At 40.3% G+C, this 15884-nt stretch overlaps 1 protein-coding gene across 1 annotated transcript; it reads right to left on the minus strand.

The window, feature by feature from the left end:
* Positions 1-764: 764 nt before the first annotated feature.
* kcnj12b (potassium inwardly rectifying channel subfamily J member 12b) lies at positions 765-12115 on the minus strand. The gene is made up of 2 exons (XM_005945239.2): positions 11453-12115; positions 765-7312 (listed from the first exon to the last, which is right to left on the minus strand). Exon 2 carries the CDS (start codon positions 7214-7216, stop codon positions 5933-5935), a length of 1284 nt encoding a protein of 427 aa, XP_005945301.1. The 5' UTR covers positions 7217-7312; positions 11453-12115; the 3' UTR covers positions 765-5932.
* Between the last annotated feature and the right edge of the window lie 3769 nt (positions 12116-15884).

Genomic DNA, 15884 nt, shown 5'->3' on the forward strand with positions numbered 1-15884 from the left:
ACAGTGCAGAGTGGGTGGGAAGGATCCCAGGTTTATTCTCAGTGCTCCTTCCATCACACACAGCACATCTCAGAGGATACAGACGGATAAAAGTAAGAGATTGTGCTTTCATTTGGCACTAATAGCATGAAAGTCAAATGTAATTAAACACAGAACAGTTTGCCACGAGTTTAATATTTCTCACAGCCTCGCTGATATGCCAGGTCACATTAGCTGGTAATTGAGTAAAAGTAGATCTGGGTAGAATTACGATTAGACAGAGGTACCACCAGCACATAGGGGCAATAAAATATTTGCACATTTTAACCAAATGTGGAGTGTTTCCTATCAGTGGAGACTTTCTGTGACTGTGAAAGAGAGATAAAGAGAGTGAAAATAACCTGTTAAACAACAGCAGGAACAGTGACGAAGGCTCTACATTAGATTTCTGTGGTGTGAGTATATGTGCATGTGATCCCTCTACAAGTGCTCAAGGTTACAGGGCAGCGAAATCCAAAAGAACTGCCAAGTCTTGCGTGTGTGTATGCAAAGACGTGACTGATTGGTTGCATAAGAGCGAAAGAAGAAACCTCTGACCCCAACCAGATACCCTCAAACCAAATCACAGCCATAAATCAAAGTCCATTCCTTTCTGCTTATCAAACGGCTCACTTACTTTCCTCAGTCATGCTACACCATACGCACTCATCAGATGCTTATTGTAGGATTATTCATGTCGTTAGTGTCTGACTACCACAAAGGGCAAAAAAGAAGGAAAGCTTGGCTTTATCAGACAGATTTTATTGTGGTAATGAGAGGAGGAGTCTTTCTTTTTTCTTCTTTTTTTTAGTGCATCTCCCACTTTTAAGGTGTTGTCTCGCACAACAAACGAAACTCTGCAAGGAAACAAAAAAAGTGTGGCTTCAAATGCATTTAGTGGAAAAGAGCAAAATGAGGTCAGAGATGTTCAGTTCATTAGATGTCATTTCAATCCTTTAGGCAAAAAGAGTATTTCCAGTTTATTTATTTCTCAAGACACTAAAAATTCCAATCCCTTACTTTTATAAAACCGTGTGCCAACTTACACTCACCCCCCATTTTATTAGGCAAACAGTGTGTTCACCTGCCACCAGAAGATCACCCGAAACATTAGACCATCAACACCTGATTGAATGGTTCAAACAAGGCAGGATGGATCCATGCTTTCATGCTGTTCATGCCAGATTCTGACATTACAAGACCAGATAACCTTTTTCCAATCTTCCACTGTCTAATTGTGGTGAGTCTGTGCAATCTGTAGCCTCGGTTTCCTGTTCTTAGCTGACAGGAGCGGCACCTAGTCTGGCGTTGTGCTGCTTTAGCCCATCTGCTATAAGATTTCACGTGTTTTGCATTTGGAGATGCTCTTCTGCATACTTTGGGTGTAACAAATGATTATATGATGCTTTCCTTGAAGCGGTCTGGCCATTCTCTTCTGACCTCTACCATCAATAGAGCATTTTTTCAGGGAGCTCATTGAATATTTTCTTCTGTTGTGTGGGAAGATCTCAGTAGATGAGCAAATTCTGAAAGACTCATACCAGCATCAACAACCGTGCTATGTTCTTTTCTTCCCCAGTGGCTGCAATGTGATTGGCTGATGAGACATTTGATTAAGAGAGCTGGACAGCTGGCTAGTGAGTGTATATATCTCTCTGTCTATAATTATGAGCATTCAGCCTGACAGATCAGAAGCAAAAAATGTATTTACAATACACTGACAGATGTATTAAACTTTTTGCTGTTTTACATGGAAAAACTCTTTGATCAAACTCTTGGTGCATTTGAACCAACATTTGTTTTCTAGAGCAAACCTATTCTGATAGTTTCAGCGCGAGTCAGCAATATATAGAGATATACAAATGTGTTGAAATGTGCTGAAATGGCAGTTAGACGCCTAAGTTAACCCACATGGAGTTTTTGGTTTGATGAATATGGAGGGGAAACTAATTTGTCTCTCCTGAGATAAAACACAGTCTGACCTATTATTCTTATTAAGACGAAAAGGAAGATTAAGACAATATTCCCTCCTCAGGAAAAGCATCAGACTGTTAAAAATAGATTAAATAGCAGAACAAAAATTAATAAAGTGCATCTGTTCAGTGGCTGTTATCATGTCTTTTTTTTTTAGCCCTGCATGTAGTCTTCCACCAGATGAGCAGGTCAGAGTAAAACTGGGACGCTCAGGGTCACTTTGCTTTGCTTAGCTTTTTTTCACATTCATTAATCTCAATGAATAAACAGTTCAAGGTATCTTGCACAAGATTTGATTAGCTTGCACTGATTGTGAATATTAAAATGTTCTGATTTTACTCTAAACACCTGTTTTGCAGAAAAAAATATGACATATCTTCTGAAAATCCCCTCTGATCTGAGACTCTATGAATCAACAGACTTTATATAAACATAGTTGTTGTGTCAGGCATCCCCTTTTGGATTTGTCCTCATAAAGGGCTCAGATGTGCCACAGTATTAGCCCACTCTGTGTCCCATGGGTCACATATGGCACAGTGCTTCATTTCAGATGACTTTAATTAGACTCTTCTGTTGCCAATGGGGTCCCTCCAAAATTAACTTTCAAGTTTTGTTTTGTTTTGTTTTTTTTTAACCAGTGAGTCGTTAGATCTTATTAGTCTTTGCTTATTTCTAAATATATTTTTTCACATCCACACAGCTCAAGTTGACATTTTGATTTGCAGGATAACATTTATAAGGAGAAGAGTGGGCGGTTTTATTTTTATTTTCATAGTCTGTTGCCTCTGAGAAGAACGGACAGATTTATTTCCAATGAGAGTTTTCTAAGTTCTGACTCAAACTGCGAAATGTACAATCGCAGCTCAGGGGCTGTAAGTGAGCAAAGCATGTCTGAAACATTGCTGACCTTGGTAGTAACACCAGGTGAAGTTATCTAGGTAAACCTAGCAAACATGCTTACTTTACATTATTACAGGGTTCAAACATCCAAAGAAATGATCTTTTTTGTGCAGTCCCTGGTTTAGCAGAAGATAATAAAGGACGTGCTCAGATCAAATCCATTGTAAGCTAATGTTAGCATGTTAGCGTATCTGTGGTTCATTTTCCATGGTCTAGTTTCATCACCAGCTAAGCTATAGTTGCAACATTTACTGTAATACTGATTGTAAAAGCCTTTTCCCTGCATTTTTAATCTGCGGAGGATACAAAAGGCCCAGTAATAAAAATATAATCTCTGTCTTGATCGTAGTTTATAAGCTAAGCCACGTTTCCTCAACAAAAGAACTTCTACTTTTTCTTATCATAGTTATATGGAGGAGTGAAATCTGTGATAGGGGACATGGGCTGTTCTGCACTATAATCTACCTCCACAGTTGTTGTGGGGCATCGGCGCTGATTTTGGAGTGGATTTGTGGGTCTGTGTGTTTTTACAATTGCTACGAGGCAACGACTGTGCTTTTGTTGGGTTAATTGAAGGCAGGTATATTTGATTGTGCTTCCACTCTAGTCTACTTATACTCCACATAGCAAACAATGCTGCGTATTTTTTCGGTTTCTCTGGCTTGCTGAGGATGGGGTGGTCGTTGATCTAGCAGGATAACCGCTGAATCCAGCTGGCTTTGAACTGCGTGTCAGTAATCCAGGTCATGATCTTGAATGCTTAAAAAGAAGGCAACTGGATTTTTTAAGGTTTGTGAAGATGTTTGTCCTCTCAACAGTCAACTCTCTTTAAATTTACACTCATGGCCAGTGATCAGTGGTCGTGACAATGGAGCTGCATTTGGTTATTATGAAAATTATTTGTTTATAAAGTCTGAGAAATCTGCAGTCAGGTAAGAAATGAGAATTCACTTGGATGAGTTATGAGATGCCAAGTGAAAACTTGAACTGATTCATCTTTGAGCATTTATCAAGACAGCTCACATGAGAGTGGGAGATGAAGTTTCATGCCTTTTTTCACACCTTGGCTCTTATCACGTGATTAATACTTCCCACAGGACCACTCCCAAGGGCACAGCCATACTAGGGGTTAGATACCACTTGTTTTAAAACTGAAGAAGCCTCTTGGGTGATAGGCAAAATGTTCTCAGGAGCTTAGAGGAGTCCAGTTGCCTTATTTTCAAGCATTCAGGACTGTGTTTTGTATCCATTTTGCAAGTTGGACTCTGTCCCTCCCACCCCCCAACTTTTAAGCACAAAATACTGTAGCTGGGATTGTTTCATTCTGATTTAAGTGTTTGTCTAATAATTCCCTGAAGTGATCTTTTTTCCCATAGATGGCTTTTGCTCCGACCTAGAATTTGTGTGTTACAAATACCTATTTATGTACAAGATCAATGCACTTTCTTTATTAGAAGGTTTTATGCACTGGTTCTGCAACTTGTGAGAGTGCACGTTTTGGGCTTGAGGCTTTTAGCCTTAGTCTTTGTATCATGATAGTCACAAGAATTTCTATATTTAAGAACCCTTTTCTTGTTTTAAAGACTTCACAAAGTCAGCTGGACACAGCCTTTTCAGCCAGATCGCGAAGCTAACAATACCTTGATTAAGCAGCTAGGCAGAGCAGTTAAAATCATTAGCCAGACAAAACCGATAGTCCCAACCTGGAAAAGCTGATCCTGTTTATCGGGAACTGTCTCTAATTAAGGAGCCTTTGTTTGGAGCTTCTATTATGAGAGTAAACTGCATAATGTGTGCAGTACCAGTGGAAAGTTTGACAATGATAGTAATAGTTACCAACAGAAGTGAGCAAACTAGTTCTTCAATGGTATATTAGCAATGAAAACAAGTGATATCAGGTTACAGCATACTTGGAATACTTAATACATAGTAAAACAGTTCTGCGCAGAAAGGAAAACAACCAAAAAGGGAAAAGGAATCATGTGTTTATTCACTGTAATGTGGTGTTAGTTTGTTTCTATGTGTCAATATTGTAATATATAGTACATAACAAGAATAATTGATTTTATAAACATTTCTAAATTCAATTAATTATCCCACTCGTTCCCCTGCTGTCTAGCACCACTTTCTCTGTGTAAGCTTCTTGCAATAAATTTAATTTAATACACACTATGAAGTGTCATGACTTGGTGTCCCGGGTAAATCAAACTAGCAGGGGAAACAGTTTGGAGCTCCAAGATTATCATAATTTCCAGCAATGTAACAAGCTGTACAGGAGAGCTATACAAGATATTGCCTTATCCATATTTTGTCTCACTCCTACTCGTAATGCCACTGAGTTTCTAGTAAATGCAAGTAATTCAAATGTAAATTTAAGATCCAACATTTGTCACTGGCTGAAATAAACAGAGATGAATAGTTTTCCCTGCTATATACAAAACTTACAAATGATGTGACATCATTTGTTTCCCCTTTGTGTTAGAAATATGTATAACTCTACCTTTTCTTGTGCTCATAACTGCATTTGTGCCAACCAGCCAAGTCAGTCGCTAACGGTGTTTAATGAAGAGCATTTAATGTTGTTGTCATTCAAAGAAGTGTTACGTTTGCTTAGAATGAAAATCTGTCTCTCATCCACTTTTGATTTGCACTTTAGTTTTTATCAGTTGAGCTCGGAGAAGTATTCTCCAGGTTTAGTTTCCTAAACAATAACTTCAAGTTCAGTCAAGTTCACTGCACACCTCGCTGCAAATTTGAGGAACCTACAGATAGTCCCGCCATGACTGGGAAACATTTCTCAAAATATTTATACAAAACTATGCTATTGTCATGCATTTTATTACTAGGAACTGCAATTGTAACATGACAGCTGTTTTTCCATAAAACTCAGTGATCATCTCTGGAGAGCCTGAAACGTCCACGGACGAGCTTCACTACTCTGTACTGCTGGTCCTCCACCTGCCTCAGCGGTGTCCTCATATCAGCAGGATGACAGTCATAGGTCACTTCATGTGGCGATGCTCAAAACAAGCATCAAAGGTTAAATCTCAGATTCTCTACGAGAGGGCGTTTCGTGTTCGGTAAATGACGACTCATTCACTAACTCAGATGGACACTCTTTGTCCTGCTCTTTCTCCATGTCTCCCTCGTCCTCCTCATCCCTGCTGATGAAGGCCAGCTCATTCTCATAGCAGAAAGAGTTGGCGGCAGATGTTGGGAATTTTCTCTCCTCCATGTCTTTGGCGCTGCACCTGGGGGTGGATGGTACTTCGAATGTTTTGTGAAAGTAGGCGTAATCTATCCTGTACTGGTTCTTCTCCTCGAAAATGACGGGCTCAAAGCGGTGACCCCACAGGATCTCCGAGGGCAGGTACGAGCTGCGTGCTTGCGTCGTCATGGCTGTGGCCTCCACCAGCCCTTCAAGTATAATTACTATCTCAAAGTCGGCTGCTTCGAGATCTTGTTTGCTGATGCCAAAGAGTGGACTTTCTTCATCAATTTCGTGTATGACGGTGAGCGGGGCAACCAGAAACAGGCGGTCCGTGCCTTTGTCGTATCCGACGTTCATGTCGATCTGATCCAGGGGGATGTACTCGCCTTCCTCTGTGTAGCGGGGCTTCACCAGCTGGGCTCTCACGTGAGCTTCCACGATGTGGCTCTTCCTTAGGTTTGCAACTCTGAACATGAGGCACAGCTTCCCATCGCGCATAGCGATTACTGCATTGTGGCTGAAAAGTAGCGTCTCTGCACGCTTTTTGGGCCTTGCCATCTTTGCCATGATGGCGCCAATCATAAAGGCATCAATGATGCACCCCATAATAGACTGAAAGACCACCATGAAGACAGCTGCTGGGCATTCCTCTGTGACAAAGCGAGCTCCGTACCCAATGGTTGTCTGGGTCTCAACGGAGAACAGGAAGGCTGCCACAAAGGTGTGAACGTTCATGACACAAGGAACAAAACTCTCGTCCCTTCCTTGATTGTCCATGTCACCATGGAGCAGGCCAATGACCCAGAACGCAAAGCCAAACATTAACCAGGACACCACAAACACCAAGCTGAACAGCAGGAACATGTATCGCCAGCGGATGTCCACGCAAGTAGTGAAAATGTCAGATATGTACCGCTGTGACTTCTCATCCATGTTTGTGAAATGGATGTTGCATTGGCCGGTCTTGCCGACAAACCGGCTGTGCTGTTTGCGTCGTGTGTGGATCTTTCCATTGCCAAAACTGCCCACAGCAGGCATAGTGCTCAGTCTAAAGCCTTCTTCTTCACAGGACAAGAAGCTGTGGTGGTGGTGGTGGGCTCTTCCCACACTCATGCCTCAGTGGTGCACAGCCACAGGGCTTCACGCTATCAGCCTGGCTCATACAAAACTGACCAGGCTCAGGGGAAGTGCCCAGCACTGTGAAGGTCGCTGTAAAGGAAACACAGGCAGAATATTAATACACAACATCAAATAATGGGGAAACAAAGAGAATTGTATTTTCCTTCATTTAAGCAAAGAATTGAGATAATCATACAGCTTCAGAAGGTCACATGGTTATCAGCATTGTGTATCAGATTCATTAGTCAAGCCCAGTGAAAATGATGCTCTTTTCTACTTCAATTTCCCCTTCCTGAAGTACCTTTGGCATGATTGCATTAATTTTTCTCTATTCATTTTGATGTCTTCTGCCATCCACATTACAGATATTACATTTCTTTCTCCACCAAAGCACGTCTACACTTATAAATGTGTCACTGCTGATTTCGGTTCAGCTCTCCACGTAGCTAAAATGATCATCTTGAGGGTTTCTTTTAAGTTGCTTATATGTTGCTGAAGAAAAATAAAACAGGCATTTAATCGATAAAAGATTTTTAATGGCATCCAATTAAAAAAAACAACAACTCTGCTTTGCTTTCATTCCACCTCTTCTCTCAGAAATTCTGCGGCATATACAATGAATGTTTCACTGTTCAACAAGGTACAGAAATAGCCAGCTAATCCAATGCCCTGCCATTTTATGTGACGTGTCTTCTGTTTCTTCCAGCTGGCAAAACTATTAGAGTCACTGGAGTACAGTGATGAGGCTGTGTGATTCCCTTGTGAGGCTGAACTGAAAAGTAATATGGGCTGAAAAAGATGGGGCAGAACAGCGGGTGCCATGGAGATAGAAATGGTTTGATGGCAGAAATCAATGGCATCACTTCAGGCACTTAATGGGATTTTTCTTTCTGAAAAAGGTGCACTTTATGTGGAGCAAACCCTTTTTTCACATGTGTGTTGTACTAAGTAATAATGTTTTACAGCATGCAGAAAGTAGATTTTCAAAGCAAAGTTTTACAAAGCTTTTGTATGACATTGCACCTCCTTCCCAACCAATGAAAAACCCCTCAACTTACTGTGATTCAGTGTTAAAAATAATCTTTGCTCTCTTATTTTCTTAACTGTTTTACACCTTCAGTTGCGCAATATGCATGCAAAGGTGCATATAAAAGTTTCTTTTCAACAAAATGAGTAAATGTGTTGGAATGATCTACCCACACCTCATTTTTTGAAATGTTTTACCCAAAATGTAATAACTGTAGAGAGTTTTCATTCCATTTTTGGTGCTGACTTAAACAAAATTCTGCTGTGGACACAAATTTTGGTGACTGTTAATTTATGTTCGGGCGGTGTACGTTTAGCTGGACACTTGAACCAAACGGAAATGGGGAACACAACACAGCATTCACAGGGGGATGATAAAATGAACATAATATATACAAAGTAAGGATTTATAGTGGAATAGATTATAATAGAAAATAAAAATATAGATATGAATCATCGCTGTATGTTTGACAACATTTGTGCAAAGTTTTGTTTGATTAGTTAAAAAAAATCTGAAGAGAGCATGAAAATTTGCAGACTGGTAGATTTTTAAAAAAAATTCTCTGTTGTTTTGAAACAGGGCGCGCACGCTCTGGCCAAATCTGCAGCTGACATCTTGTTTTTAATAATGGCCAACATGGTGTAGGTTCCTTAATTATTTAGAAGTCGGAAATTCTGAGTTTCCAGATGTAATTTTTTTATGGAACACCTCCTCAACTCGGATTTCCCACTCGGAGAGTCGGAACAGACCAACATACCCCGAATTAGCAAGCCAAGATGGCGGCACTGAACGTAACCAGTAGCATCTCTTCTGCTACTGTTGTGCATTTTTCACTCACTAAATAAGCCATACACAGAGCACTGATCAGGCTTTATTCATGAATGTGTGCACAAAAAATGAGTATTATACTGTATTGCTAGTGATAACTGAATGGCTTAGCTAAAAACCAAAACAAATCCTGTTTTCCCTCATTTTTTCTGGAACGTGCTAACTCGTGAGTGACGTCACTCCTGAGTTTTAACTTCAAGTTCTGAGGTATCTGAAATAGGTTACTGGTTTGAACAGGTAACTCATATACAGTAAAGCTAATGTTGAGGCCTGGGTTTGAATTTGCTCCGACGCCGTTAACCACATTTTCTTTGTTCTAGTTTTCTTATCTTTTGCCTACTGTCCCATAAAGGCTAAAAAACACAAAAATATATATGTGTATTAAAAAACACCTATTAAAATGCATGTTTTGAGAGCACACTGAGCTTCTTTTACATGTGGCTAAAGCGTAGCTGCACCTGTGATTAGGTCTGTGTCGCATCGAATTGTTTGCAATAATACTGGTGTAAGGTTTTATGTGATATTAAAATGTTACATTGCGACATTATTGTTATAGCTGTGTCATTAGTTTACACTCCCCAGTGTGAACAGCAATGCAACAAGCCCGGACGTGTCTGTGCTTTGTAAAGTAAGCAGAAAAAGAACATTGTTTTTAGTCAAGATGGAAATAACAAACTCGTTTCACCACTCGATGCTAAAAAATGTGCTGTAGAGTGCAACCAGGTTGTGAAGGATGAGATTCTAGTGCGACCCAAATGTAAACAAACAACTCAACCCAGCAATGCTAGCTCCTTTCCATGTGACAGGAAGAGCAAACGGTGACACTATGGAAAAGCAGGAGTTTAGGCAGCTGGTCAAAAACCTCGACCCAAAATTCAACATCCCAGGTAGAAAATCTTTTTCATTCATGTGCGACAAAGTATTAAACAGTTATTTTACACCTTTACTTTAAATTTCATGGGGAAACACCACCTAGGCTACTTTTATGCTTGCATTTGATTTATGATGTTTTACTACTAGTACACTATATAATGCTACTGCTGCTGCCTAAATCTATCGAAAGTAGCTCATTGGAAAAGAAGGCTGCAACCGTCATGTTTTTCTATTTTTAGAAATATTGTTATTGTAAATATTCCATATGCCATATCATGATGTAATTTTAAGACTATACCACCGGCACAATTTTATTAAACTCAAGACTCGGCTATGCAAGGCAGGGCTTGGAGCTAAATGCTAACATCATCTTGCTGACTTGGTGATTGTTTCGTTTTTCACATTAATATACAAAAATGTGTTACTGTGTTGTGTGAGCCATGATCAGAGAAAAACGGTACCCTGAATGCAAACTTATGTGACGTAAAAGATGATGTTAGGAATATAAATTCCACGGAGGTAAAAGATGTTTTTAAGTCTCTTTTTGCTGTCAGAGTCAGCTAACTTGTGAAGCAGTTTTCACCAAATTTAAATGATGATTATGCATTTTTGTGCATTTGATTGTGCTTTTCCAATGTCCTGGTGACTACTGAAGGTAAAGTTATTTTAAGGTATTGCTTTAAAATAACTGCCCACGTAAATGCCCAAATTGTTGAATAGAGAGACTTCTAGAAACATCTAGGAAATATTATTATTATTATTATTATTATTATTATTATTATTATTATTATTACTACTACTAATTTTATTTATTTTTTGGTTTCCACTGAATTGAATGATGTGGCTGCATTCTAGTCTGATGTACCTTAAATAATCTGAATTCAAAGAGCCCTTAAATAGGAGGCAGTCACATCACTGCCCTGGAAACAGGAGAGATTCAGTGGAAAACACCTCAACTACAGGTTTGCACAAGCTGTGTCCTGCTTACTTTCAGATATTTTTATCATGCATTATGTTGTTTGGACTCTCTTTGGTATGTCTGAGAACATTACAGGAGGCTAGTCAGGTGATAAATAGGATAAGGGTATAAAAGATGCATTAAAAAACAAAAGTTAAAAATAGAAGCTGACCACACCATGGATAGTTAGACATTAATACCCAGTACATATAACAGACCACACAGAAATCAAGAAGGGATGTATTTGTTAGAGCTTAAAGTTCAGGATCAAGGATGACACTTATAATAACAACTCTGACCATTTTTCCCCTGTGAGTGAGTGTTTCTCGAAGGTCTAGTTGCTAGGAAGCAGGATGTTGAGTGTCCAAGGGATATTAATATCTAATTATTTGTGCGACTGCTCCTTGGCTCTCTCAGGAGCCACACTCTGCCTGCTGGGCTGTGATCTTAACTCAGGAGCAGCGATGAGTCTTTTTATCTGCTGGCATTTATCACAGCAGAAACTGTTTTCACCGAAAACAGCAGCAAGAGGCAAGCGGCTTACCTTATTCGCAAGAAAACGCTGATTTCCAACTTTCCTTTTCTTCCAAATCTCCAAGCTTTTTAGCCAAGCTGCTTCATGATTGGCTTCCTTCAGTTCTTCTCTTCTTCTATCCTCCTGAGGTAGAAAAGTAAATAGCCACAGAGTGTCTTCATCTCTTTCTCCACTGAATGAGGAGAGCAATCACTCGTGCTCTAAAATACTCCAGGGTCACCCCCGGATTGATATCCAGTTGATCGGGAACAGACCAGAAATAACAAAATGGTTTTCGTGAAGCAGGGAAGTTGTAATTGTGATCTTCAAAAACAGAACGGCACCTTGATGGCAGTCATCCCAAATCAAATGAATGTAGTGGTCACGTGGCCTGTTGAGTCCAGTCCAATCAAAAAAGTCAATTCTTCACAGGTTATTTTAGAGTCTTGGGAGAGTCGACAGTCTCTCTTCTTCCACGTGTCTCACACTTTCGGAGTATATCTGCTATCTGATCTCGTTCTGCTGCAGATCCCACTCTGTATCCCACATCTAGTGAACTATTGCTCACTGCTCAGCTCCAGTCCTCCCCCTCCCTTCCACAGTGTCACTGTAGATACTTGGCATTTGGAGACTACATGCGCTTCCCCTACAAAGTGTTGACAGTCAGGTGATCATCAGTGGCGTTGAAAGAACCGACTGGCTTATTCAGGGCTGTTGTGTACCACAGAGCGATGGGGGACACACTGGTTTCTTTGGGTTGTGTTTTTTTATGACAATGTATTTGATTATACTTTGGCAGAATCGCCTAAAGAACACACCACACTGCTTCTGCATGAGTAAACTTCTTATTTCCAAATATAGATTATACTTCATATGTATACCCTATTTTCCAACTAGAATCTAGCAGATCACCGAGTGGGTAGTCTCCATTCTTACTCAGTGAGAAAGCAGAGCAGATCTTGTTGAATATGCTGGACTTTGAAGAGACCATGTGGGCAGTTTCTGAATTTTGTGTGCATGCCTGAGTGAATGAGGACGTCTGTCAGCGTCTTGTACATTGCAAGGCCACTGAGAAGTTGTTAAAGGTTGCACTTGAAGCTTAAAGCAGTTATACCTATGGATGGTATCAGCATGCCTACGAAGTTGAAATGAGACTCTGTTGCGAATTTCTTACAATAGTTACCATTTGAATTCAGTGTGTTGGGTGATTCATTCATTACTTAGCAACTGAACTCAAACCGCTAATGCCAACAGGAATATCAATGTTTTTAAAGGTGTGTAACCATGATTAGACAAAGCAGCATTTTGAAATGATGGTCATATGATGAGTCATGTGAGTTTGCAAGGTTGTTATCTTACAGTATAAAATGCCTTCACACGACTGGTGTTGTGATTGTGGGAGAAAACTGGAGTAACTGGAGTGAACCCACGCAGACACCGGGAGATCACGTAGATGCCACACAGACTGGGTTTGAACCAGCAAAGCCAGGACTGCTAACCAGCAGCACTGCTAACCACAGCACAACCATGCTTGCATAAACATATCTAGAAAAAATTCAATTGACTGTCTAAGTTCTAAATAAAAATAGACTGGTCTTCAAATCATTTAAGGTATATTTATAGTTCAAAAAAAGAATATCTGATGTTCAGACTGACAAATGGTTTAGATGATTTGGATAGCTTTAAAAAAAATCAACTTCTGGAAATTGGGGGTTTCATTTTCTGAGCCATTAAAAGAATCAGAGAAACCTGAAAAGCAGCACTGACCTTCATGACTGGATGACCTCTTATGGTCTGACTAATGAAAATGTGAAATTCTGGTAATTCTGGTCGCTGCATCCTCTGTAGGAGGAGAGTCTGTGGAGGTTACAGGTTAAAAGCCAGCATGTTATGAGCGGTGCATTAGTGCCCAAGGCAGTGATAGCCTGCACCTATGTGAACGTCTAATTACTGAATATATGCAAATCTTAGAGCAACATATGCTGTCTTCCAGAGGGTATCTTTTCAGGTAAGGCCTCACTTATTTGCTAAACTGGAATTTTCACATATTACAAAGTGTGGCTCTGTGGGGGGGAAAGGCTCAGCAGTCTGCCTCTAGTCCACAGATGTGAGCAAGTGAAAACATTTAGAGATTATGAAAGAAAACAGAGCAAAGGAAGCCCATCTCTGCTGGGCAGCTGAAATCTTATAACATGCAAGAAATGCAAAACATTTGGCTTCCAAAACTGCAGCAGCTGCTCCTCCAAGTTCTATAAAATTTGCAGAGTGCTACTGAAAGGGAAGATGATGCAACACAGGGGTAAACTTGCGCTTGTACAAGTATAAAAAAAATTACAAATATTGTGATTGTAATGTATTTAAACACAATTTACGTGTGTTTGTGTTAAAAATTGCATGGTTGGACTGAACATGGGTTATCTACAAGCTGTGTGTAGCTGTCCAGCACTTTGCAATTCTCAAACAAGACAAAAACAGGATTATCTTTCCAGTGCTAGCCTAACCCAGGTTCACTGGAAAACGTCACAGAGCAGAGGGATCGGTGGAAGGTTTACGTGCAACGAGCCACTATGATGGCCTGCAAGGAAGCTAAGGCGAGATGGCTTCGGTATCAGTTTTCTAAATATAATAGGAAATAATATTTGACCTTTGTGAGTGTTAGTCCCACTGGATCTGTTTTGGGTGCAAGCGTCTTGCATGTGATTCACTGCCTCGCATACATTCATGAAGAATTGGCCAGACTACAGACAAACACAAGCACTACAGATCTTAGCTCTCTAAGTGCTCATAATTATTACTGTACATGTACACTATGAAGTTTTACTATGATGTCAGACCTGTAAATAGGTTATGGGTTCAGTTAGGGGATGGCGGCCCCAGATGGGGATGTGGAGTGTGCTATCAGGACAAAGTGTGTCCAGTGCCCGGCCTATACTTCATAGCCAGCGAGTTATTTAAAGGGCCCTTCTCTGCAGCAGGATAAAGTGGGCCAGGCTCGACTGCACTGATAAACATACAAGTGTTTGATCACCTTTAAGATTCTCAGCTCAATGCTGATCAGCACACTACACTTTCATTTCAGGTGTTTCACCATGTTGTGGTTATCCCTGTGTGGATAAGGGCACACGGTTTTTACTCAAGCTCCGTTAAACAAAACTATTACTGCTATTACGCAGTAATAACCCAGCAATACTCTATACTGCTGTACTGGTGGTAGCTTGTAATGTGCTCCTTGTTAAAAACAGCAGGGAGAAACGAAGTCAGAGTAGTTAGGGTGTAAACTTTGCAAAGCTCCAAGACAAGCTTGTTTCATGCAGCAGTGATCAAGGAAGAGAGAGAGCAAACATGAAGGATGAGATGCAGTACAAAATATCTGTTGGCAGCCAACATAAACTGTTCGTGAGTGGGGAAGAGAGGCGTTGTTCACCCAACTGACAGAAACAAAAAGCTGAACATACACAAGATACATGAAAGTAGCTGTTCTCCAACCTCCCTGTTCCAGTTAGTGAATATGCTTCAGACCTGCATAATGAACATAATAATAAAGCACTCTCAGTTCCAGTAACACATAGAGGCAATGATAGCTCCACACTGGAGGTTGAATCCAGGTCACTCTTTACTGTACTCAGTCAAAAGCCTAATTAAATCTTTGTTTCCCTTATTCTGCCCTATACAAGTGAATAATGAAAGAGTGTGGATTTTTTAAAATCACATTATTTCCATCAGTCATTAGATATAAAATAAATAAATAAATAAATAAACCACGGTCTGGTCTGTCAAATCACAAACAGATCTCATGAACCAAACTTGTTTAGTTTGTTCTTGGTATATTTTCCTTACAGCACAAACACCCATCAGCCGCATCACCACCCCTGGTCCCAAGGCTGGTTTGCTCAGGTGAACGACGAAGGATTTATCCATTGTCATGGAAACGCTGACGAGTTTGAGTTAAGTTGCATGTAGGTCACACGCCTCTAGACCTGATTTTATAACAGCGTGGTTCAAATCAAAGTGGGAATGAAGTTTGCGCAGCTCTGTGCCGATTTGAGAACACAAACTTGGGCTCCCGTCGCACAAATAATCAAAGCCGTGGTCCCGTCAGCAGCACTGAAGTGTATCACTGGAGAAGCGGACTGTGCAGGTCTCCAAGCCAGTTGCGGTAATTGATCTTTGCATGGCTAAATGGGCCACTTATTTTTACAGCTCGAGCAGGTGCACCTGTGTACTGGTGTTTCTTCACCAGTTGCTGATCAGTCATGAGGGCCTGGTGAGTTTGTGGGGCAGGACTAAGAACAAACCCTGCAGGTGCACATGAAAACACACACACACAAATACAGTGAGGAAACTTTATGTTTTCCAGTCACTATTACTCTGATGTAGCAATTTGAATACATTTTACATAGTTATTTGAAGAGAGGATCATTTTAAAAAGTACATGGTAATGGTTTTATTGCCATGAAGAATG

Source organism: Haplochromis burtoni, unplaced genomic scaffold (genome assembly GCF_018398535.1).
Source record: "Haplochromis burtoni strain Fernald_Lab_line unplaced genomic scaffold, NCSU_Asbu1 Contig_424, whole genome shotgun sequence".
Taxonomy (NCBI): Eukaryota; Metazoa; Chordata; class Actinopteri; order Cichliformes; family Cichlidae; genus Haplochromis; species Haplochromis burtoni.

Bases quoted from the DNA above. Each gene is read 5' to 3' on its own strand.
- kcnj12b (XM_005945239.2), bottom strand. From the start codon at position 7,216: ATGAGTGTGGGAAGAGCCCACCACCACCACCACAGCTTCTTGTCCTGT.